This window comes from Acipenser ruthenus, chromosome 5, assembly GCF_902713425.1.
Source record: "Acipenser ruthenus chromosome 5, fAciRut3.2 maternal haplotype, whole genome shotgun sequence".
NCBI lineage: Eukaryota > Metazoa > Chordata > Actinopteri > Acipenseriformes > Acipenseridae > Acipenser > Acipenser ruthenus.
Genome location: NC_081193.1, coordinates 36,111,688 through 36,135,267, shown reverse-complemented (window position 1 = coordinate 36,135,267; position 23,580 = coordinate 36,111,688). Strand labels below are relative to the sequence as shown.

The 23,580-nt window shown below is 36.7% G+C and overlaps 1 protein-coding gene across 7 annotated transcripts in view; it reads left to right on the top strand.

The window, feature by feature from the left end:
- LOC117402243 (SAM and SH3 domain-containing protein 1-like) overlaps positions 1–23,580 on the top strand; it is a 373,068-nt gene that overhangs the window by 292,938 nt on the left and 56,550 nt on the right. For all 7 annotated transcript variants that reach the window (XM_059024110.1, XM_059024109.1, XM_059024113.1 and 4 more), the window contains exon 2: positions 14,734–14,862. In XM_059024110.1, coding sequence (XP_058880093.1) covers positions 14,734–14,862 — 129 coding nt within the window. The remainder of the gene's footprint in view (positions 1–14,733; positions 14,863–23,580) is intronic.

Sequence of the window (23,580 nt, the reverse complement as noted above, 5' to 3'; positions counted from 1 at the left end):
CTCCATCAGTCTATTACAGCCGGCTCCTTTGTACAGCGGTATCGGCACTAGATCGCACTACCTGATGCGATCTAATTTAGGCCCTGTCCACACTATGCCTTTAAAGCTTATTAGTTGCATTTAAGCCGACTTAAAAGTGCTAAATACGGTTTGCGTACACACTACGCAGCATTTAATACCGTACTCGAGAACCAGACTCGAGACCACCTCAGGATGTAGTCTCGAGTCCGGTTCTAATTAGATCGCATCAGGTAGTGAGTGCGGTTTATCAGAAGTGTGGACGCTGTAATACCAAACTACATTTTTTTGTGTATCCTCCAATATCCCCAAATGCTTTGTGGTATATTTTGCGAAAATACACAGAGCAGGCGCCTGAAGGACTTGCTATCAGTGGACACTCCGCACTAGGTATTCATTTTTATGCTTCAAAAAAATCTGTCAGGACATCTCTGTTCTAACCCTGTTCTAAATTGTTTAATTGAACCAATTAAACTTGAAGTACTTCATTATATCATTTTACCTGTTAAATGTGGAGTGAAATGGCCTGTGGACATGTTTAAATAATCACCCCTATAAAATAAGACTTTGATATTTTAGCTGTAAAAGTTAATGGGGAATTAATTTTGCAGTTATCACTATACATTATTTGTATAATCTTTAAGGTTTATTCCATGAACATGGGATGTTTGTTTCATTAAAGTCAGTGATTTTTGTGGTGATTGGCCAGGCCTAATACACAGGAGTTTGATCATGAAGGCCTCAAAGTCTTGCCAGTAGTATTTAGGGGTGCATATCATTTTGAAAATTGGTGATAAACTGTTTTATTTAGAGAGCCTACTGGTGCTAAATTATCAGCTCCTTCCGTAATCAAGCCCCGATCAGTTTTTCACATAACACACACTTTCTCTCCTGTGTATGTGGATGAGTGTGGGCAGACCATGTGAGTAGTCCAGAACCAATAAGAAACTATCATCATCTGTGGTTGCTAAGGAATAAAAAACTGGCACATGAATTTAATGTTGCTGGTGCTATATGAGGTACGCCATAGCTCCAAATTTGCACCCCTGCTGGATATTGATGACTTATAAGTGTAACAAACATTATATTTTAATGGAATGGGCCTTCTTTAGGATGCAGCATTTCATTTTAGGTGGCCCTTCTGATGCTTCCTATGACTGAGAGGCCAGATGTATAGTTAACAGTAAAAAATAACTAGGATTTGTAGAAGAATTTGTGTGGTGGTAGGCTGTGATGGGCTACTACTAAGGTCTGTAAAGATCGATGGAGGATTCTGGATAATAAAGGTAACCAGAGTCTGTTTGTAGATTTGATTATAATTGAATAATGGTAATTACTTCTTTCAAATCCAATGTTTGTGTGTTCGGGGAAAACAGGTATTTTACTACTTTAGTTGGTCAACTTTGTCTGCTATTCTGACAGTTATCACTAAAAAACACTTTAAAATGGAGTTACCCATACTGGAAATACTGTAGTTAGAGGTACTCATACAAAAAGGCTATATTTTATAGATACATTAAGATTACAGTATATGGAGGGTGTAATGCTTTAGCATACAATATACAAGCACGACCAATAATGTCTGAATTGGGAATGGTATTGAATTTTGTAACCTAATCCTTGTGCTTCAGGCATTTTACTGAACGTCACTCTTTTGTTCACTTTGTTCGGTTAAACCTTTAGGGCAGTGGTGCACAACTCAGGTCATGGAGGGCCAGTGTCCCTCCCTGTTTTTGTTCTAACCATACCCTAAATTAGTTAATTGGACCAATTAAGCTTCTAATAAGGTCCAATAAAGTACTTTAGGGTGCAGTTGGAATAAAAACCTGCAGGGACACCGGCCTTCCAGGACCAGAGTTGTGTACCACTGCTTTAGGGGCTAATCTTTTTAATGGCCTCAAGACAGCATCTCTAGATAGCAGATACTCAAATGAGTAATGCTTATGAGCTGTTTTATTTCAAGAAATAATGAGTCAATAACACTGTTTTCACTGATACATAATCACACCTGGAGTTACCAGTTATGGACTGGCATTATTATTATTATTATTTATTTCTTAGCAGACACCCTTATCCAAGGCGACTTACAATTGTTACAAAATACCACAGTACAAAATATCACATTACAGATAAGAGCAGTTGTAAAGTGCAATAAAATCAGTAGCAAAAGATCAAATTCAAATAAGAGTAAAAAATAGAGTGTACAATAAATAATTACATGTAAGAGTGGGTTCGACTAAGAGCAGTTAACTTATATTAAAAATATTTGCTTATACGAGTAAAGTCCAGTATGAGCATGTAGTAAGTACATTAATTGGATGTGAATGATTTCAATAAGAGCAGTTATAAAAAATGTTCATACGGATACCTATAAGAGTAAAGTAAAGTACAAGCTACAGGAAGTTGTTATAATTAAAAGCAGTAGTAGAATACTTGTACAATTGGGTGCCATATAGTCCAGTATAGTTGAGAGTTGTGAGGTTTACAGATGCTGTCTGAACAGGTGTGTCTTGTGGAGGCTCCGGAAGGTGGTCAGGGACTGAGCAGTGATATCTGTGGGTAGTGTCGTTCCACCACTGAGGGGCAAGGGTGGAGAAGGAGCAGGCTCTGGAAGCAGAGGGACAGCTAATCTGCCAGTGGTGGAGGGAGCGAGGCGGTGTAGAGAGAAATGATAGTCTGGAGATAGGAGGTAGCAGAAAGGTCAAGACAGCGATAGGCAAGTACAAGAGTTTTGAATTGGATGCAAGCAGTGATAGGGAGCCAGGACAGACAGCAGAGCAGTGGTGTAGTGTGGGAGAAATGAGGAAGGGAAAAGACAAGGCGAGTAGCAGAGTTTTGGATGAACTGGAGCGGATGGATGGCAGGTAGGCTGGCCAGGAGGGAGTTGTAGTCAAGGCTGGACAGTATCAGGGCCTGAACTAGATGCTGCGTGAAGTAGTCAGTGAGGAGGGGTGAATTCTGCGTATGTTGCTGAGGAAGAAGCAACAGGAGCGTGCAAGAGTAGAGATGTGCTGAGAGTGAGAGAGGGAGGGGTCGAAGGTGATACCCAGGTTCTTGGTGGATGAGGAGGGAGAGAGGGTGGTGGATTCAAGAGGAATAGAGATAGAGAGATCAGCGGTGGGGAAGGAAGAGGGGGGGGAAAAGAAAAGGAGGTCTGACTTGGAGAGGTTGAGTTTAAGATGAACCTGAACCTATCCATACTGGGAATGTGATTCAGAGTAATATCATTTGATGTTTCTGTTTGTTCAGTTTTAGACATTTTTTTATTTTCTTTTTGTCTATATTCTCCAAAGTATACCCAGAGAGGGGTGTTTTGTGCTATGTAGTCGTGTTTTGGAAATAGTATTGTAAAAGTATTTCAGTAAAATGTGTGAGTAGTTAAATCCATTGAAGAAATAAATAATTTGATTAATGGCCTTTTGAAGTTGTGCGATTTGTCATCTGTTTTTATGTTTGTTGTAGCGCATTTCTGTGGAAAATTATAGAGTTTAAAAATAAAATGATAATTATTAATCACATGAAACAGATCAGTAGATGCTGGTCATTTTTTACTTATGAATGTCATTTTACGTGAGATACAGAAATGTTTATTTAAATTGAATGCTTGTCCTTAAAAGCCCAATTTTATGCTTAGACAATATCGAAGGAAAAACTTTCCCTCAGTTCCACTTACAAGTTTGTGTTCAAATACCTGAGGAGCAACATTATTATTGTTCGCTAACTGTCGTGATTATTGTGCAATTTCCACATTGAAAATGCATTACTTTAGATTCTGTAACTACTCTAGTTTTAACTAAATCTACAGGTATCTAGTTTTGAGGAGATGCAATAAAAATATTGACGTTCTACTTATCAACTATAAATTCTGAGGTAATTCTATAAAAAACTAAGTGGTTGATTGGATCAACCTATACCCAGCCAGGTTGAGCCACAGATGGATTTGTTAGAGCATTTTATAATATTAAGGAATTACAACACCCACTCGATATATCGCGGGTGTCAGGGTCCAATATACATCTGCTGTATATTGAGGGCCGCGATATAGCGAGAGACCCGTAGAAAAACAAATAGGCTAATAACAAATACTGTACAACCACTCCCAGCCATACATCGAGAAACACATTGAAAAAGACAGATAGAGTGTAACTGTAATAAGCATTTAAATGCACTTTATTGTTTACAGATAAAGAAAACGGGCAATCGCTGTATGCTACATGGCAAGCGGTAAAAGTAATATGTACATTACATACTGCACCAGCATAGCTAAACAAAATTACATGAGCAAATCAAGTTTTTTTTTTTTTTTTAATCAGTGACTAACTTTTGTTACAGTAGAGTGCACCTGGGGAAAGTAATCGTTTACTTTTTCCTGCTTGTGTTTCTTGTTCACGTGGATGTTCTGAGGACGTTTGATCTCCCAGCAAATTCAACCACTAAATGATCGATGGTCTAATGCGGTGAATAATATCAGAGGTATGTGCAGTTTGACTGTGTAAAAATGGTGAGCCAACTCCAGGACCGCGATATATCAGAATCCGCAGTATAGCGAGGGGCAATATAACGAGGGGCAATATAACGAGGGGCAATATAACGAGGGGTGGGTGTATATTACCACTAGAAATAAGTAGTTGATGTAATCCAGGTAGATTCTGTTATACTGTAAAATCCTTCTAAAAAATCCAGGTGTTGCTTATTTCATCTAGAATAAAACTCCCCATTACTGTATGTTTATGCAAATGGCTTGAGGTTTAACTTGCTTTAAAAAAATAATTAATTATTGGATACTATGCAGCATTTTGTGTTTTGATAGTTGCAGAGTAGTAAAAATGTAAATGAAAAACATGTTAAATATTTCTTTAGGTTGTTATTTTGATAGTTATTTTTATAAAGTTTTGCAGTTGAATATTTCAGTTCAGGTTTGATAGCATTTACGAGATCCTAAAACACTCTTCATTACTAACATATTTTTGTATAAATATTTTTATTTTATTATTTTTTTTAATTTCTAAATGCCATGTGTTTTACAATTACCAAAATTATAGATTGAACAGCAGAAATTAGGTCATTGGCTTCAGAGCCTAAGAACCGTTTAATTTCTAGGGGCTAGCAGCCACTGGCTTAAAAAATAAATAAATAAATTCTGCCTCGCTTTGCTCGGCACATGCTACTATTTTCTGCTTTCATAAATTGGCATCTCTGGGTACTGTAGGAGTACCGGCATAAAAATGTTTTATCTAGAGATGCGCAAACCGATTCCTTTGAAACCGGGTACCCAGTTTCTGCTTTGGAACCGTCGAACCGGATTAAGTTCCAGTGAGTACTATTATGTTTTTAATAAAACTGATTATTAAAAAAAACATAAAACTTTATCAAAGACTTTCTATTTCTGTCAAAAATACATTTGATAACTATAATTGACACATTCATAAAAACACGCACTTCGCTAGACTATATATTTGTGTTTTGTTGTCCTTGTTTTGGAATACTGACTGATCGTGGCTGTGATGAGTTTAGTTTGACTTATTTTTTGCTCTATGATTGTTGTTGTCTTTCTAATGGTTTTTATGCTGACATAGAACTATAGGACTAGTGCTTGTTTGTAAGTATTTAAGATGCACTTTTTGTTTATATCGAATACACAGAGGGCGCGTACTTACACAGCATTTTCAAAACGGATTCGTTGGTTGTCAGGATGGAACCAGCAAATCAGATGCTAGCTAACACAAGCAGGAAAAGAAGAGCACACCGACTGCTTGCCTGGCAGAAATACTGTAAATAGCAAGGCAGGGCGTTCCGTGCAGTTTTGTTGATAAACTTAAATAATGTTATTAACTATGCGCGTTACAAAAATATAATTTATTGAATCAATTATCCAGTGTTTATATATCGATGTATATAATGAGGAATGGAATCGATTGAAAAATCGATTTTCGATTTAATCGTAGCAGCCCTATTCAGTGTATAGTATCATATAAAAAAGCACTGCTTCTGTATCCTGTTTAAGTTGGATGTAGTTCACACTGTTTAAAAAGAGTATTTTCTAAAGCACCTTGTTTTCAGTACAAGAAAACTATATTAATTTCTCAGCAATGATGTAAGAGCTCTGTGTGGTTGTTATGTTTCTACATTTCCATGTAGTACAATAAAATAGGAAATTCCTCCGCCCTAATAAAATCTCATCAAAGTAAATTACTAAGCCAATGCTTTTTTCTTTGTTTGTTATTTGTGACTCCAAAACTAAAGAAGACGGATCCGTTTTTAAATATATGGATTATGATTGGTCGCCACTGTTGACACAGTAGATCTGCTGCGCAGTTTGGTTTGAATTTGAGTATGTGCACATGTGTTTAGTGCAGTGCATACAGTAAGCAGCTGTGTGTGTTTGCTAAACTCCAACACTGAGTTGTTCAAACAAGGACTTATGTAGTGTACTTTACCTTTTTCAGTTTTTTTTTTAATGTGGTTCAAGTTGTGTAATCTGCAAATGAACACAAATACTGTGTGCCTCTGTGTACTGTATTCCTTTCAATAAATCAACAACATAAAATGACCCCTACCTTCTCTTAATTAGGCAAGATAGTACTGTATGCATAACGATTTTTGTACTTAGTACTTGATACATTTTGTTGTGAATTGTATTTTAATAGAGCAAGGTTTTCTTTTGCTGCTGCTGCTGTTGGTCTTCAAAAGCCCATTTGTATCTGCAGTATCAACCACTCCTCAGAAGGAATGGTCCTAATTAACATTGCTGCCTTGTAAACAGTTTGTTTTCATTTATCCATTATGTGCGTGACAGATTTTATTACAAAGGATGTTTTGAGTTGAGGATACCACATAGGCATTTGTAATTTCAAACAGTTGTGAATAATATTAATTCCCCCCTTATATTATTGTAAATGCAGTCCAGTATAAACTAGACTTGAAAGTAAAACTTGTTTGTTTTTGTTGGTCTTCAGGGACCAGATAGCTTGGTTCCTCTTAACAGGGTACTCATCTTATCGATGATCTGTTACTGATAAACACAGTTTGTACACAAAACTGTAACAAATACTCTAAATGAGGTGGCTTTAAAGGAATGCTTACTGAAAAGTATATTGTGAACCTATTTATCACTGCTTATGTTGAGATTCTGGGTGGGAAATTTAGTTTCTCATTTTATAAACGACAGTATAATTTTGAACAGCCAGATTTAGATGCAGGAGGAAATGTGTGTCTGGGCTTTGGTTTGTGCATATTCAGACAGAGTTAAACAGATGTCTGTAACTGGCATTTCAAAAGATAATTTCACATTTCTTTGGACGTTAATGTACTATATGCTGCAGACAGTGATGAAGTGATGAAGACAGTGGGTTAAGAAAATGTATAATATACCAACATTATAGCACAAAAGAATGCCTACAAGGTGTATTGTATTCGGAATGCTTTGAACATAGTGCTTTTGAAATATTAAAGCATGAAAGGTTGGACACAGTTCAGTTCAAGGCTTTTGGCAGGAAAGCAGCGTCAGAAACCCTGTTTAAAAAGCTGATGGTCACATTTCAAAGGCTGTTGTTGTTTACTGAGCTATAGAAAATGATTGCTTTTTGTGCTGCCCATTAACTGTATTATACAGTATACTTTAGAGACAGGGTGTGGGCTATTAAATGATTCAGTGAATTAAAACACAATACAAAAAATGTCTTTCATAGGTCTGCAGCAAAAGTATTAGTGATTCCAAATTTGGAAAATATAAGCCACATGTGCAACACTGGGATAAGATTCACGCTAATGCTTGATGTGGCTACAGGTGGACACAGGTGCTTCTTCAGTGCAAGAAGGCAAACTAGAATAACAACCAACATAAACTTTGCATGTCACGGTAAGGTTTGTAATTTTGCTATTAAGTAGCATTTAGGGTGTGAACAGTACAGTCACTGGTGGAGAAACCAGACTTTTGGTCTCCAGCGCACTGACACCAGACAGAATTATGTTAAAGAACCTTGTGAAATTCAAAAAAACAATGTTGAGCATCTCCTTTGCGTACACACACATTTTTTAACCTTTTAAACTAGCTTATTAAATTTGATCAAAACGTTTTTTCTAGATCCAAATAGTTTACTTTATGTAATCTTTTGTGTAAATTTGAATTCTTTTCTAGTATCTGTTTTAAAAAAAATATGTTTAATTGCTATCTTCCTGAGCCTTTTCGTGGAGAATTCAGACCCTAACTGACCACAGTAACGTAGCCTGTAACACAGTTTCAAGTTTTATGACAATGCAAGTTATTTACTGTTTAAACTGCCACATCAGCAAAAAAAAAAAAAGAAACGTATTAATCAAAAATATATACTTGTATATCTATAGTTTAAGTGATGCTAATCCCTTGTAGATTGCTTGGTGGCAGTCATTCCATACAGTGCGCTAGATAGCCGGTCCTGAGAATGAATGTCTGTTAATTACCTGTTGCTGGGAGCAATTTTCAGATTCTTGCCTCCCCACTGACACTCCCGAATGCCTTGGGACTCCCAGCGTGGTGCCTGCAACACACTGCAGATATACAGGGGCAGCTCACCTTTGCTCTCCCCCCTGGCAATACATATCCATCAAAGAACAATGCTGTTCCTTATATATAGTGAAGCCCTAGAATGCAAGACGGAGGCACTATGATTGCGCTCTTTGCTATTGCTGAACAAGAGGCCCAAGCATGACTGCTGCTAACTGGACCTCAAGTTGGTACCTGACTTCTTTTTAAACTAAAATATTTTGGCAGGTTATTTAACTATTTAATAGAACCAAGACATATCATTCCTGCTCAAGTAGAACTCTATTTGTGATTTGAGAAGGAGAGCTGTGTAACTCCTGCACTACATTATCAGAACTTGTGTAAAGGTGGTTGAAAATGGTAATTTTGATGAAATTTAACCAAATTTAATTGTGATTGTAAAATGTAACATGCTGTTAGTATACAAATCTACCTAACGTAATGCAAGTATTATCAGTAATTTCAGTAAGCTGCTGTAGTTATTAGATTGCTTACTTTTGAATATTGTGTGTGGAATTGTGAAACTTTTTCCAATTTTACCATTACCCTATTGGAAACTGGAATTGAACATAAAATACAAATGAAATCAACAAACTGTGAAAGTTCACCAAAAATGTAGTGGGAACAGAGCCCTCTCCAGTGCCTCATTGGATGTGGTTGTATCAAATCTTGAAAGACATTTGAAAAGAAAAGCAGTGGTGTAATTCCCTGCCAGGAGTAGTATAGTGTTATTTAGGACACCAAATAAGTAAGAGTTTGATTTTTAAATAGCACTTGGTTCCATATTTTAAAAGCAATGTTTTCACAGGATGCAAAACTCCCTGTTTATGGAAGGCCAGGCAGTAAACTCAGCGCTGTGGGATGGACAACGTCCAAGTTTCCATCCCGTCTGTGGCGCCCTTTTCTTTTACAACATAGTGGATTTCCTCAGGAAACCTTCCTAAAAAGGGTGGGCTGCAGTCAGCACCTCCACATTCCATCCCAACAGTTGGCCACGGTAATTTCACTAGAGAAGGGGGTTATTTTATTGAACAAAATGTGTTAGCAGAGCAGCTACAGGAAACTGACTGTTCTCATGGTGGAGATTTATAAGTCAAACTGGATGCAGGCCACTGGCAACTGTTGGCATTTTTCAGTCATGTAGAAGCACATACTCAGGAAACAGTGGGAGTGCAGAAGCAGTAATTCACTGTATTAAGGCCCAGATAGGGTACATCAGGTGCACTGAAGGGTTTTCTTTATAATCCTTTGTAGCCACAAATTAAAATGTAACATGGTTTATTGTTTAATAAAAAAAAAAAAAAAAAAAAATCAGTGAAATGCAGTTACTTGGATTACATTCTCTATCCTCACATAGCTTAGCTGGCAGGGTGCCTTGGCTGTAACCAAGGGGGCTTGGGTTCAATATTATTTTAATATCTAGGCATTAGTGTACATTCCCTCAGGAATCTTGACATGGAACATATACTATGTGTAGCTTACATTTTAAAACTTTAACACAGTTCTTTAGAAACAACAGGACATTGTACGTATTGTTGTTCTTATATGGTAAAATTGCAACAAAATAATAATGAACAGAAAACACAAGCTTATTGACCAGGTGATCACAGCTGTCTAATGACAGGTCAGGATGTTGTCACGGAGGTACACTGGCAGGTTGGAAGTGACAGTGACAGCCACATTTATGATTGTTCAGCATATACATTATGGATTAGCCTCCCCAAGCAAATCCAAGTTATCTTTCTGACAGACAGATAATCTGCACTGGTGAAATATCTTCACTTACTGTTATCCCCAGTGTTGAATATGCCATCTGTTACAGCTGCATTGTCTGTCATGTTTCCATTATTGTACCAACTGTCCATTGTATTCCTTTAAACATCAAAATAAGGAGGAATGTTTGGTTCAACACAACCTTTATGGCTGGCCTTCTATGGAGCAATACTAAGCTATTAAGTTATGGGCAGGTTTTAATAGAGTACACACACTAACACACAGGTTTTATATATATAATATATATATATATATATATATATATATATATATATATATATAAATCAGTCCCACTTGATTGTTCTTTTGGATCCAGCAAAGAAAGCAGTCAGGTGTTACTAAATCTCCTTGTGTTTAAATTAATTTTTTTGTATGGTTAATGGTAAGTACAGTGGAGGGTAATATGTATGTAATTGAAAAGATCACACTGGGGGCCCTGGGACTTGAGTGGCAAATTAAGTTTGATAGGCATATACAAAACCCAGGCAAAGAGTGACTGCGAAAATCAATACTGGTCTTCAACAGAGTGGTATTTGAGACATTCTGGCTTTGAAAGCGCTGAATGAATCACCTGTGGAACAAGAGCACACCTGTAACCTAAACTTAGTATTGAAATGCACAATTCCAAAGTCACTAAGTCGCTTGGATCAAAATGTTATTTCCCACATTATAAAAGCAAACTACAAGATGTTTCATTTTTAAAAGTACTACCCCTAATCTACCCCTGAAAATAGATGTGGTTCAGATTTCAATTGATCTTACATAGACCAATTGAGATGGGTGTACTTTTTGGTTGAAAGGAACCAAACTTTAACATTGGTCTGTTAGCAACACATACTCTCACACACTTGGAGAGAGGAGATACCTATGGAAACGCTACATGGCAAGAGATGCATATGAGCGTAGTTGGATTGATAGATCTCTATGCTTAAAGCACAGAATTGTTTAGCATGCATTGTTTAGTGTGCTTCTGGACTTCATTCAGTAGGACTATTGATTTATAATGGGAGTAGTGGGGTTGGCTTGTGAGTTGTTGTTGTAAGAATGTCCATGGTTTGTTCACACAAATGATTTAATAAAATTAGTGTGTTAAAGGAAAAAAAAAATCTGGAATTAATCCAGTTCTCTTCAGGAAATATGTTTTCCTAGATTAAGAAGTATGAATAGTTCTTAGCAAATATGTGTTTGTACAAACATGATGTAAAGCCAGTCAGTTTCCTGTTTTTACAGGTTTTTGGTTTTGAAATATGTTTAAATTTTTTTTAAAAAATCAGTGATTTTATAACTTGAACTTTAAAACCACAACCTGGTTATCTGTGAGCTCCAAATCACCAAACATGTCCTAGGCTGATTTTTGAGGTTTTCAAGGGTGTTGCATGTTGAACTCGTATTAGTAAGTTCATATTCCAATGTGGCATAGGCTGAATTACAGGAATGTTTTGCTAATTAACTCACCTGCATTCATAGCTGGCATAGTTCCCTGGAAACTGCCAGTAATTAGCCATGTATTTCATCAACAGGGCTGGTGTGACATCTTGTCGACGACTATTCAGCAGATAAAGAAACTAGATTTCCACAGCTGTACAAGGCTCAGATATAAAAACTTTATTCATACCTGACTTGCTGAGGCATGATGGCAAATTGTGTAGTCTGCTGGTTGCTACAGAGAGTCTCTATTTAATCATTTTTTTATGATTTAAACTCAACAAAACAAGAATCACGACGACATAATATTTATGAGTCATAATAAAATCAGAAAGGACAGTTGGGAGGATGATTGAAACCTGTACCATGCCATTTTTGTTGTTGCACAAACAACCAATCACATAATTTTGTTAGGAACGTTTAAGTATTGCAGGCCCTCTTGTTTTTTATATATATATATATATATATATATATATAATATATATATATATATATTATTGTTATAGGTACAGTGCTTTACAGTATAAAACTACGATATAAAATGGAAAATAAAGCATTTGACATGCCATAAAAGATAGGCCTATATCTTTACAGGGTTTTTCTGAAGAACTCATAGGAGAGCTCAGTCACACCTTTGTGTTGAAAATCTTCAGATACTGCTCAGAGAATATGAATGTTGGTGTAAAACGTACAAACCTCAGAGCCGTTTATCTGTTGTTTTTAAATACCTATCCACCCTGAGAACTGACCATATGCCCCTGGCTTTTGATACGTTAACCAGTAAGTGGTCTAGGCCCAACCCATCTCCAGTAGGCATGTTAATTTTGAACAAGCAGTGTGTTTGACATATACTTAACCCTTACCCGGTACTTGAGGAATGGAAAAACTCCCATTGTATAGCATCTTAAGCTATTACAGGTACTTTTGAGAAGACACCCCTGAGCCTCTGACTACTTCTGAGAACTTTTATAAAAATGTTGGGACAGCTGTAGGGGAAATTCACAAAACCATTTTCTCCACATGTAGCATTGGGGGAAAAAAAAAAAAACACCCATTGAAGTTTCAAAACTTGAAATAAACAACTCAGTTTAGTTCAAGGTCTCATGAGTATTAAGTTGTTTTTTATATAGTTTTGTAACATTTATTTTTATTTTCAGAAAAAAATAGTGCTATGGCACTTTGTAATAAAAGGCTTTGTGAATTTCTCCCTTTTTGAAACCTTACAAACAATGCAGTAGAAACGCAGTCTTTCCATTAGAAGGGACAACTGTTCACAGTTGTGCATCACCAAACAGCTGCCAGCAGGCCTCTTGGTGCACTGTAATGTGGAGCCATTGGAAGTAATGGCAGATTAATACATTTGCTAAATACAATATAAGTATAGTAACAATAAGTAAAGCGATATTTTTTTTATATTGCATGAGTCCCCAAATAGGATTGTATATGGTGAGGGATTATTTTTAGATGCCAAGATTCGTGGCCTTTTTTCTGTGTTGATAATTCAGCATATATGTAGACACATACAGCTGCACTCATACTTTATTATTTATTTCTTAGCTGACGCCCTTATCCAGGGCGACTTACAATTGTTACAAGATATCACATTATTTTTACATACAATTACCCATTTATACAGTTGGGTTTTTACTGGAGCAATCTAGGTAAAGTACCTTGCTCAAGGGTACAGCAGCAGTGTCCCCACCGAGATTTGAACCCACGACCCTCCGGTCAAGAGTCCAGAGCCCTATCCACTACTCCACACTGCTGCCCCCAGTAGTTTTGTTGCCAATTGATAAACCATTAGCATGTGACCTGACCAAAGGCATGAGACACACATTCTATATGTTTCATGTATGGAACTTTAAGAGGTCAGTATTGTGGGATTTGAATGGTTAAAGCAACACGTGTATTCAGAATTCATTTTTTTAATAATATATGTAATATCTCAAGGTTCCACCCAAACCAATACATTTCACTTTGTGCCAGATATTTTGACATCTCAAGTTTTCTGGAAACACTTAGCACATCTGGCTGTGCCTGGGCATGTAACAGTGCGCAACAACAGGAACTTTGTACAGTTGCATATTGTGACCAAAATAAACTGAAATGTTTTATATTTATTTCTCGGAAATGAGCGTCAGGATTTTACCTTATAAATCAGGACAGGCGATCCTGCTTTGCTGAGTGTGTGCAGAGCAGTTCATGCAGGAATGCAGTTATATCATTGAGTGCCTCTTGTTAGCAGATTTCACAGCAGGGAAGATGCCATGGTTTGTGAATGCCAGGCCTAGCAGAAAAAATGTACACTTCTGCCAACTATTTATAATGAGTCATGGTCAAAGCTCCTGCCCAAATCTTATTCATTGTTGCAATGTAAAGGAATTGTAGGTCTACTTGTGTTTGTTTAGGTGGTAATGGAGACAAAGGGGCATTCAGAACAGAAAATAGGAGGCACTTTTTTACACAGAGAATTGTGAGGGTCTGGAACCAACTCCCCAGTAATGTTGTTGAAGCTGACACCCTGGGATCCTTCACAAAGCTGCTTGATGAGATTCTGGGGTCAATAAGCTACTAACAACCAAACGAGCAAGATGGGCTGAATGGCCTCCTCTCGTTTGTAAACTTTCTTATATTCTTCTTATAAGGCAATAGTTTGGTTGATCAGTACAGTGTATAATGAGTATATAATGTTAGTCTTAACTGCATTCTATATCCAAAGCCTTTGTAACAAGGACATTTTATGAAATACCAAATTTAAAGTGTGCAAGGTTTGTAATTCAGCAGGCTGAATGCATTCTTCTTATTTGGCACCTGTGTCCAGTGTACAATTTTAATAATTATTTTATGAACATTTGGTGCATCTAACTTAAACAGTTTAGTCTGAATTTATTTTTAGGAAAAAGTCCTTCCAAGTGTTCTGCCACTGAACAGATTTCAATTGGAAAGTTTAATATCTTCTGACTGCTGACCAGCTGTATCCTGCTGTCTCCCTCTAGGATGGTTCATTGGGAAACATTGATGACCTGGCCCAGCAGTACTCTGAGTATTACAACACCTGCTTCAGTGACGTATGTGAGAGGATGGAGGAGCTACGCAAACGCAGAGTGTCACAGGAAATTGACGTGGTAAGAAAAGGACTCTTGTGACAATTGTGTGGTTGTGCAACAGCCAGTAAAATGCCATGTTTCTGAGCTACAGGACATGTGGACAAGCTACAGCTACATGTAGATTTTGAATAGCGTAATGTTTTAACCAGAGCTCTTTTCCACAGGCATCTGTGTGTTGAGGCAGTGGGCCAGTAAAATTAAAATGGCAGTGAGGAGGAACAAGGCTACCTTTTTAGTTTTTAATGAAATCCAAATTCTAATGTAATAAAACTTATCTGAGTTTTCCTGCCCACTTAGCAGTTGATACTGGTCATGGATCCAAACTGATAACCTTTAAACTGCACTGGCGAGTTAACTGTTTTTATACATAATTTAGTTAGATAAGGGTGGTAAATTGCTTTTTGGGGGAGTAGGAGGCTGTGAATTAAGTATATGATGCAAACAAATAAGGCTAAAATAATAGAGAATCTGTCATGCCATTCAGCAAGGGTCTGTTTTTAGTGCTAAATTGGCACATTAGATAAGATTGACTGTAAACTGTCACATCAAATGGCATCCTGTCATTAATTTGATAAGTAAATGGATAAGGTTCAGCTGTAAGGCTGGACAGTTAAAACAGTAATGAGGATCATTAGCTGCTGGCAGATCTCAAGTGAATGAGAGTGTTTGATGGAAAATAAGCAACCAAAAGTGGATGATATTCACCAAGAACAGATTAGATACCCCTGCCCTCAATGTACTCAATATACTGTTTATCTGTTCTTTATTCATTTAATGGATCTAGGATTGCAAGCCACATTCAACCTAATTACCTCTTTGATTTTGGGTACTGTATTTCACAGATGTGTGGTCCAATGGGTAAAGAAAAGGGCTTGTAACCAGGAGGTCCCTGGTTCAAATCCCACCTCAGCCACTGACTCATTGTGTGACCCTGAGCAAGTCACTTAACCTCCTTGTGCTCCGTCTTTCGGGTGAGACGTTGTTGTAAGTGACTCTGCAGCTGATGCATAGTTCACACACCCTAGTCTCTGTAAGTCGCCTTGGATAAAGGCGTCTGCTAAATAAACAAATAATAATAATAATAATAATAATAATAATAATAATGCTCAGTTTTATTTTAGAATGTAGAAATCAGAGATTATTTGTCCAGGTAAGAATATTGTTATTGTTTTTATTACTATATTACTTTCATTATATTTCTTATTAAATAAATTACAGGTGTTAGTCAGTTAGTCTCGCATCTTGGGAAATAATTAAATATCGATTGTGCCAAAATAGAAGTGACAGGCATGTTTTATTTAAGTTTAAATTACATTGTTCCCAGATATAAAATTTGGTTTCACTGTTAAGACACTCTTGAAAACAGAAAAACAGCCATCCTTGCCGTTTTCAAATTAATGTGTAAGCATTTTTTTTTTTTTTTAAGGTTCCTTCCTGGAGTTGTTTTGGCAAAAACAATGGTCAATGCAATAGTGCACTGTAAGCAAAGCTCTCGTCAGTAGGCGAAGCAGCATATTTAGTCCATCAGCAAGTTTTCAATGTTAAGTAAAGTTAATTTAGGACTCGGTGGGAACTCTAGTTACTGGAACACAAAAGAATAAATCCCAAAATTCCGCCTTGTCATCTAATTTACATATATCTGGGAGGATTCCAAAGTGCCAATCAGATGCTGGGCTAATCTTTAGCAGATTACTAATCAGGCAGACTAAATACACAAAACTCATTAGAGATGGCTCCAGTAAATGCTGTGTCTTGACTCAACACCTTTGATTATATCCCATTACCGGCTGACTTTGAGACTGCATCTCCATTGTCTTAATACCAGTCAGTTATTTTTGATTCCCATGTTTCTGTTTTACTTTTAACTACTAAATAACAGACAGTTAAAACTTTGTGGATTTAAAGGGTTTACGTTGCTTTTGTAAGTCTTTTCCTTGGTATTAGCTAGGATCAGACGTTTCTAATTAGAAACCAGCCATACCAGTAGCACTCACCAGATGATGTTCCACTCACCAGATGATTGTCCACAAGCACAGCTAGCATTTGACTTGAGTCAAATGTGACCAAAGTTGTAAAGCATTCACATTACTGATTGTTTAAGGCAGAGTTTCCTGTGAGGGCTTACTCTGGCTATTTCAAACCCTGCTGGAGTGAAAGGGTAAACAAACATCCTTTTTTTGTGTTCCGTAAAGAGTTTGTTACAAATGATTGTTTCCAATTCCACTACAAAGCCACCTGCTGATGTATTATTCACAGTTACTTCTGTTCAATGAACTTTGAACCTTTATTGACTTTTTTTTAGAGAAACAGAAAGACTTTCTTTCCTTGAAGCACTGGTGGGACCATTTGTAATAATTTCAGATTTCTGCTGTTGTTTTGATTTGGACTCCGATTTCCTTAAGAATGAGTTTTGTCAAGAAATGCCAGTTAGCGATCTGCCAGCATGTGACTTACCTAAAAAATACGGTTGCGAAGAAGCCATGAACAGGGTTCTAAATTAATCTGAGTCCAAGCATAGTCTATTGACAATGAAAGTAAAGATCTGCCATGTAAAGCAATCTCTGAATTAATTAATTTAATATAAATATACAAATTAACTGATTTAATATAAACATGTACACATTTTACTGCTATTTATAATATATATATATATATATATATATATATATATATATATATATATATACTTATAGTATGAAGAGAATACTGAATGATTGTTAGTGGTATACAGTTTTTATTCCCCTTAGGAGGATGTCCTTACATAAACCACTGGGACATCCTCCTGTGGTGAATAAAAACTGTATACCACTAACGCTCATTCAGTATCCTCTATATGTAGAATAATAGATTATTACAAGATTATAATTGCATTTAATGGTTCTGGTGACATCATAAACCATGAGAGCAAAGCTTGAGTAATTTTATGAGGAATTCAGCAGAACCCTGAGATGCAATTATAACCTAAAGTAATTCACTTCGGCCCCATTTTTTATTTTGTATAATATATGGATTCCACGACATTTGTTAAAATGAAAGGGCTTCTCATTTTAAAATACAGTAAAACATCACAAATGAATCGCTGTCAGGGTCAGTATCTATTTTTCTTTTGAATGTTTCCGTGGTGGGGGGCGGTTGAAGATTTATACTGTGACACCCTTTTCAATGTGGTCCAAACAGGCTTTGCATGTACTTTCACGGAGGCGGTACTGTATTTTCCTTTCCGGTATGCAGATGACAAAGTTGGCTAAATTCACATTGAGCTCACCAATGTCATACAAGTCTCTAGTCTCTCCTACAGTACCTGTTTAGTTATGTTTTCACAAGGTTTATATCGAAGGCAGTTTTCTTCTTGTTTTCTTGATTCTCTGTGTGGAAATTTCAAAGCAGGCCGACATTTTTAGTGCATGTGTGTGTGTGTATATACAGACGTGCTCAAATTTCTTGGTACCCCTCCACAAAAAACAAAGAATGCACAATTTTCTCTGAAATAACTTGAAACTGACAAAAGTAATTGGCATCCACCATTGTTTATTCCATATTTAATAGAAATCAGACTTTGCTTTTGATTTTTTATTCAACATAATATTGTAAATAATAAAACAAATGAAAATGGCATGGACAAAAATGATGGGACCACTAACCTAATATTTTGCTGCACAACCTTTAGAGGCAATCACTGCAATCAGACGTTTTCTGTAGCCCTCAATGAGACTTCTCCACCTGTTAACAGGTAGTTTGGCCCACTCTTCCTGAGCAAACTGCTCCAGCTGTCTCAGGTTTGATGGGTGCTTTCTCCAGACTGCAAGTTTCAGCTCTTTCCATAGATGTTCTATAGGATTCAGATCAGGACTCATAGAAGGCCACTTCAGAATAGTCCAATGTTTTGTTCTTATCCATTCTTGGGTGCTTTTAGCTGTGTGTTTTGGGTCATTATCCTATTGGAGGACCCATGACCTGCGACTGAGACAGAGCTTTCTGACACTGGGCAGTACGTTTCGCTCCAGAATGCCTTGATAGTCTTGAGATTTCATTGTGCCCTGCACAGATTCAAGGCACCCTGTGCCAGGCGCAGCAAAGCAGCCCCAAAACATAACCGAGCCTCTTTCATGTTTCACTGTAGGTATGGTGTTCTTTTCTTTGAAAGCTTCATTTTTTCGTCTGTGAACATAGAGCTGATGTGACTTGCCAAAAAGTTCCAGTTTTAACTCACCTGTCCAAAGGACATTCTCCCAGAAGGATTGTGGCTTGTCAATATGCATTTTAGCAAATTCCAGTCTGGCTTTTTTATGTTTTTCTTTCAAAAGTGGAGTCCTCCTGGGTCTTCTTCCATGGAGCCCACTTTCGCTCAAAAAGCGACGGATGGTGCGATCAGAAACTGACGTACCTTCACCTTGAAGTTCAGCTTGTATCTCTTTGGCAGTTATCCTTGGTTCTTTTTCTACCATTGGCACTATCCTTCTGTTCACTCTGGGGTCGATTTTCCTCTTGCAGCCGCACCCAGGGAGGTTGGCTACAGTTCCATGGACCTTAAAACATCTTAATAATATTTGCAACTGTTGTCACAGGAACATCAAGCTGCTTGGAGATGGTCTTGTAGCCTTTACCTTTACCATGCTTGTCTATTATTTTCTTCCTGATTTCCTCAGACAACTCTCTCCTTTGCTTTCTCTGGTCCATGTTCAGTGTGGTGCACACAATGATCCCAAACAGCACAGTGACTATTTTTCTCCATTTAAATAGGCTGAATGACTGATTACAAGATTGGAGACATGTGTGATACTAATTAAAGAAACTAATTAGTTTGAAATATCTCTATAATCCAATTATTTATTATCTTTTCTAAGGGGTGCCAACAAATGTGTCCAGGCCATTTTAGAATATCTTTGTAGAATAAGCAATAATTCTTCTCTTTTCACAGCTTCTTTGCTTTATTCTATGACATACCAAAGGCATGCAAGTATACATGATAAAATAGCTTTTAATTTCATCACTTTTCGGGAGGAATGAAGCATTATTTCAATGAGCTGTAAGGGTACCAACAAATTTGAGCACGTCTGTGTATATATATATATATATATATATATATATATATATATATATATATATATATATATAATATAATATATATATATATATATATATATATGTACTATGTTATGGACCGTTGCCGAAATTGGGCAGTTGCCATAATGCCCGGGCAGTTGGCGAAGTGCCCAGCTGCAGCTGGCAGATGCCGAATTATCTTCAAATTTTATGTCATGATCTGCCCTGGCTGGTCAACTGCCCACAGCCACCCATTAAACCATATCTACATACATACACACACTCTTTATATTACATTCTGATGTATACCGACAGTGCTGGTTAGTATTTTATAAGCAAAGAAACCCTAAATAAGCAAATAACGTTTTAACATCATAAAGACTAAACTACAAAGTAAAAAAAATAAATAAATAAAAAACACGTACACACCAAAGAGTATATATCACTCGATTCAAATTTTTGATTGGTTAATTTATCAGCATTAGTTTAGATTTAACAGGTAGATTATATTTTTCATAAAGGTAACGATCTTAAAGTGGCTGTCCTGCATGTAATACTAAAAAATCTAATAGAATCTAAAAAAAAATAATTCAATACTGTTGTACGTTTTGCATATTATTCAACGTTTAACCACTTCTTTAGAGTTTATGTGTTTTAAACGTTTTAAATTCCCATCCCTAATACCGATAGCCAATGGTTATCTACCCATATCGGCCAATACCGATTGGATACCGATAATAATAGATAGTGCAGGTAAGCTATTGGAAACTACTAGAACAAGACATCAGGCCTATATTTAAACTTTTATAATTATAAATGTTAAAAAATGAACAGATATAGTTTACTTGTTCTATTTGACAAAAATGAACAATAATTGTTTACTTGTTGAATTTACTTCTGAAAATGAATACAAAGAATAACATAGTATTATATTGTGAGCTTCACAGCAATTTATACATTTGTTTTACAACATAGCTACACAAGAATAACACTTTGCATTTGTACTAGTAAAAACACTTCTGTAGAAAAAATATATATAATATGAAATTAACTTTTATAGCCACTTGCTGTCAAACACTGTGTATTTAACTTCTACCTATACTGTACAGTAGAAAAGAAAAATTTAGCCCACGCAATGTCATCTACAACAACATTTGTTAAATTCTTATTTTAAGCATACACCGCTTAAAAATGCAGCACAACTTAATAATTTCCGGTTACAAAATTCAGTCAAACTTGAATTTGTTACTTAACAAAAGACGGCACAATAATCAATATCTGCTTCAAAATGCCACCGAATACACCCACAGCCAATGAAGATTAAACAAAATAAACAAAAATTAGAAAAAGTTGAAGTAGAAGTAGTAATAATAATAATAATAATAATAATAATAATAATAATAATAATAATAATAATAATAATAAACAATAATAACTTAAACCATCAGTGTTTTTTAGGACTTTATTTTTAAAATCAGAATAATATTCTACGCACAGTTCATTGTTGGATTTAATTTAGTGTAAAACAGAACTTTTTACCATTATTTTCTAAGTTCGGATTTGGAGGACTGCACTTTTTAAGTTTCGTTTTGGAGTATTGTGTTTGCCAGAGAGAGACCCGTGAACTGACAATAAAGTTAGAACAAACCAGATGTGACAAAAAGAGACACATAGGAAAAGCGAGAGAGAAGCAGCAGTAAAATAAACTCCTTACCTATACTTTTGTTTTGTGTAAACTACGCTGTGATTGAGAAAATAAATAAAATGGTTGCAGGCCAAGGAAAAAGCCACTCTTAGGAAAACATCACAAGGACAATCACTTAAAGTTTGCAAAACAGCATTTGAATGATGGATATGAGTTCTGGTCAAAGGTTTTGTGGAGTGATGAAAGAAAAATCGAGCAATTTGGTCACGCTGATAGTCGTTACATTTGGAGAAAGTCTGGTGAGGCGTACAAAGAAAAATACACCATACCTACTGTCAAGCATTGAAGTTGTAATATCCTTCTGTGGGGCTGTTTTTCCTCTAATGGCACATGAAATTTAGTTTCAATACATGGTATAATGGATTCCATAGCATACCAAAAGATATTGGCCAATCATCTGAAACCCTCCACTACAAAACCTGGTTTAAAGCGCAACTGGACGTTCCAACACGACAATGATCCAAAGCACACATCAAAATCTACTTCAGAATGGTTAAAGAAGAATAAAATCAAGGTTCTGGAATGGCTTTGTCTAAATCTGATTGAAAATCTTTGGTATAAGTTGAAGAAGGCTGTGCACAAGAGAAGTCCTCGGAATTTGAATGAACTGGAACAATCTTGCGTTGAATGGTCTAAAATCACTAAAGAATCATGCCAGAAGCTCATTGATAAATATCCTAATCGTTTAAAAGAGGTTATTATTGCTAAAGGTGCCTCAGCTAGCTATTAATTAAATTGTCCTTGTCAGGGTATGAATACTTTTGAATTAGCATTTTTGGAGTTTTGCAAAAAAATTACTGAAAAATCTCTTTCTCTTGTAACTTTTTTCCCTCATCCACACACACAAACACAGACACACACACACACATTATAATACTTACAGACGTGCTCAAATTTGTTGGTACCCCTCCACAAAAAACGAAGAATGCACAATTTTCTCTGAAATAACTTGAAACTGACAAAAGTAATTGGCATCCGCCATTGTTTATTCCATATTTAATAGAAATCAGACTTTGCTTTTGATTTTTTATTCAACATAATATTGTAAATAAGAAAACAAATGAAAATGGCATGGACAAAAATGATGGGACCGCTAACCTAATATTTTGTTGCACAACCTTTAGAGGCAATCACTGCAATCAGACGTTTTCTGTAGCTCTCAATGAGACTTCTCCACCTGTTAACAGGTAGTTTGGCCCACTCTTCCTGAGCAAACTGCTCCAGCTGTCTCAGGTTTGATGGGTGCCTTCTCCAGACTGCAAGTTTCAGCTCTTTCCATAGATGTTCGATAGGATTCAGATCAGGGCTCATAGAAGGCCACTTCAGAATAGTCCAATGTTTTGTTCTTATCCATTCTTGGGTGCTTTTAGCTGTGTGTTTTGGGTCATTATCCTGTTGGAGGTCCCATGACCTGCGACTGAGACAGAGCTTTCTGACACTGGGCAGTATGTTTCGCTCCAGAATGCCTTGATAGTCTTGAGATTTCATTGTGCCCTGCACAGATTCAAGGCACCCTGTGCCAGGCGCAGCATAGCAGCCCCAAAACATAACCGAGCCTCCTCCATGTTTCACTGTAGGTATGGTGTTCTTTTCTTTGAAAGCTTCATTTTTCGTCTGTGAACATAGAGCTGATGTGACTTGCCAAAAAGCTCCAGTTTTGACTCATCTGTCCAAAGGACATTCTCCCAGAAGGATTGTGGCTTGTCAATATGCATTTTAGCAAATTCCAGTATGGCTTTTTTATGTTTTTCTTTCAAAAGTGGAGTCCTCCTGGGTCTTCTTCCATGGAGCCCACTTTCGCTCAAAAAGCAACGGATGGTGCGATCAGAAACTGACGTACCTTCACCTTGGAGTTCAGCTTGTATCTCTTTGGCAGTTATCCTTGGTTCTTTTTCTACCATTCGCACTATCCTTCTGTTCACTCTGGGGTCGATTGTCCTCTTGCAGCCGCACCCAGGGAGGTTGGCTACAGTTCCATGGACCTTAAA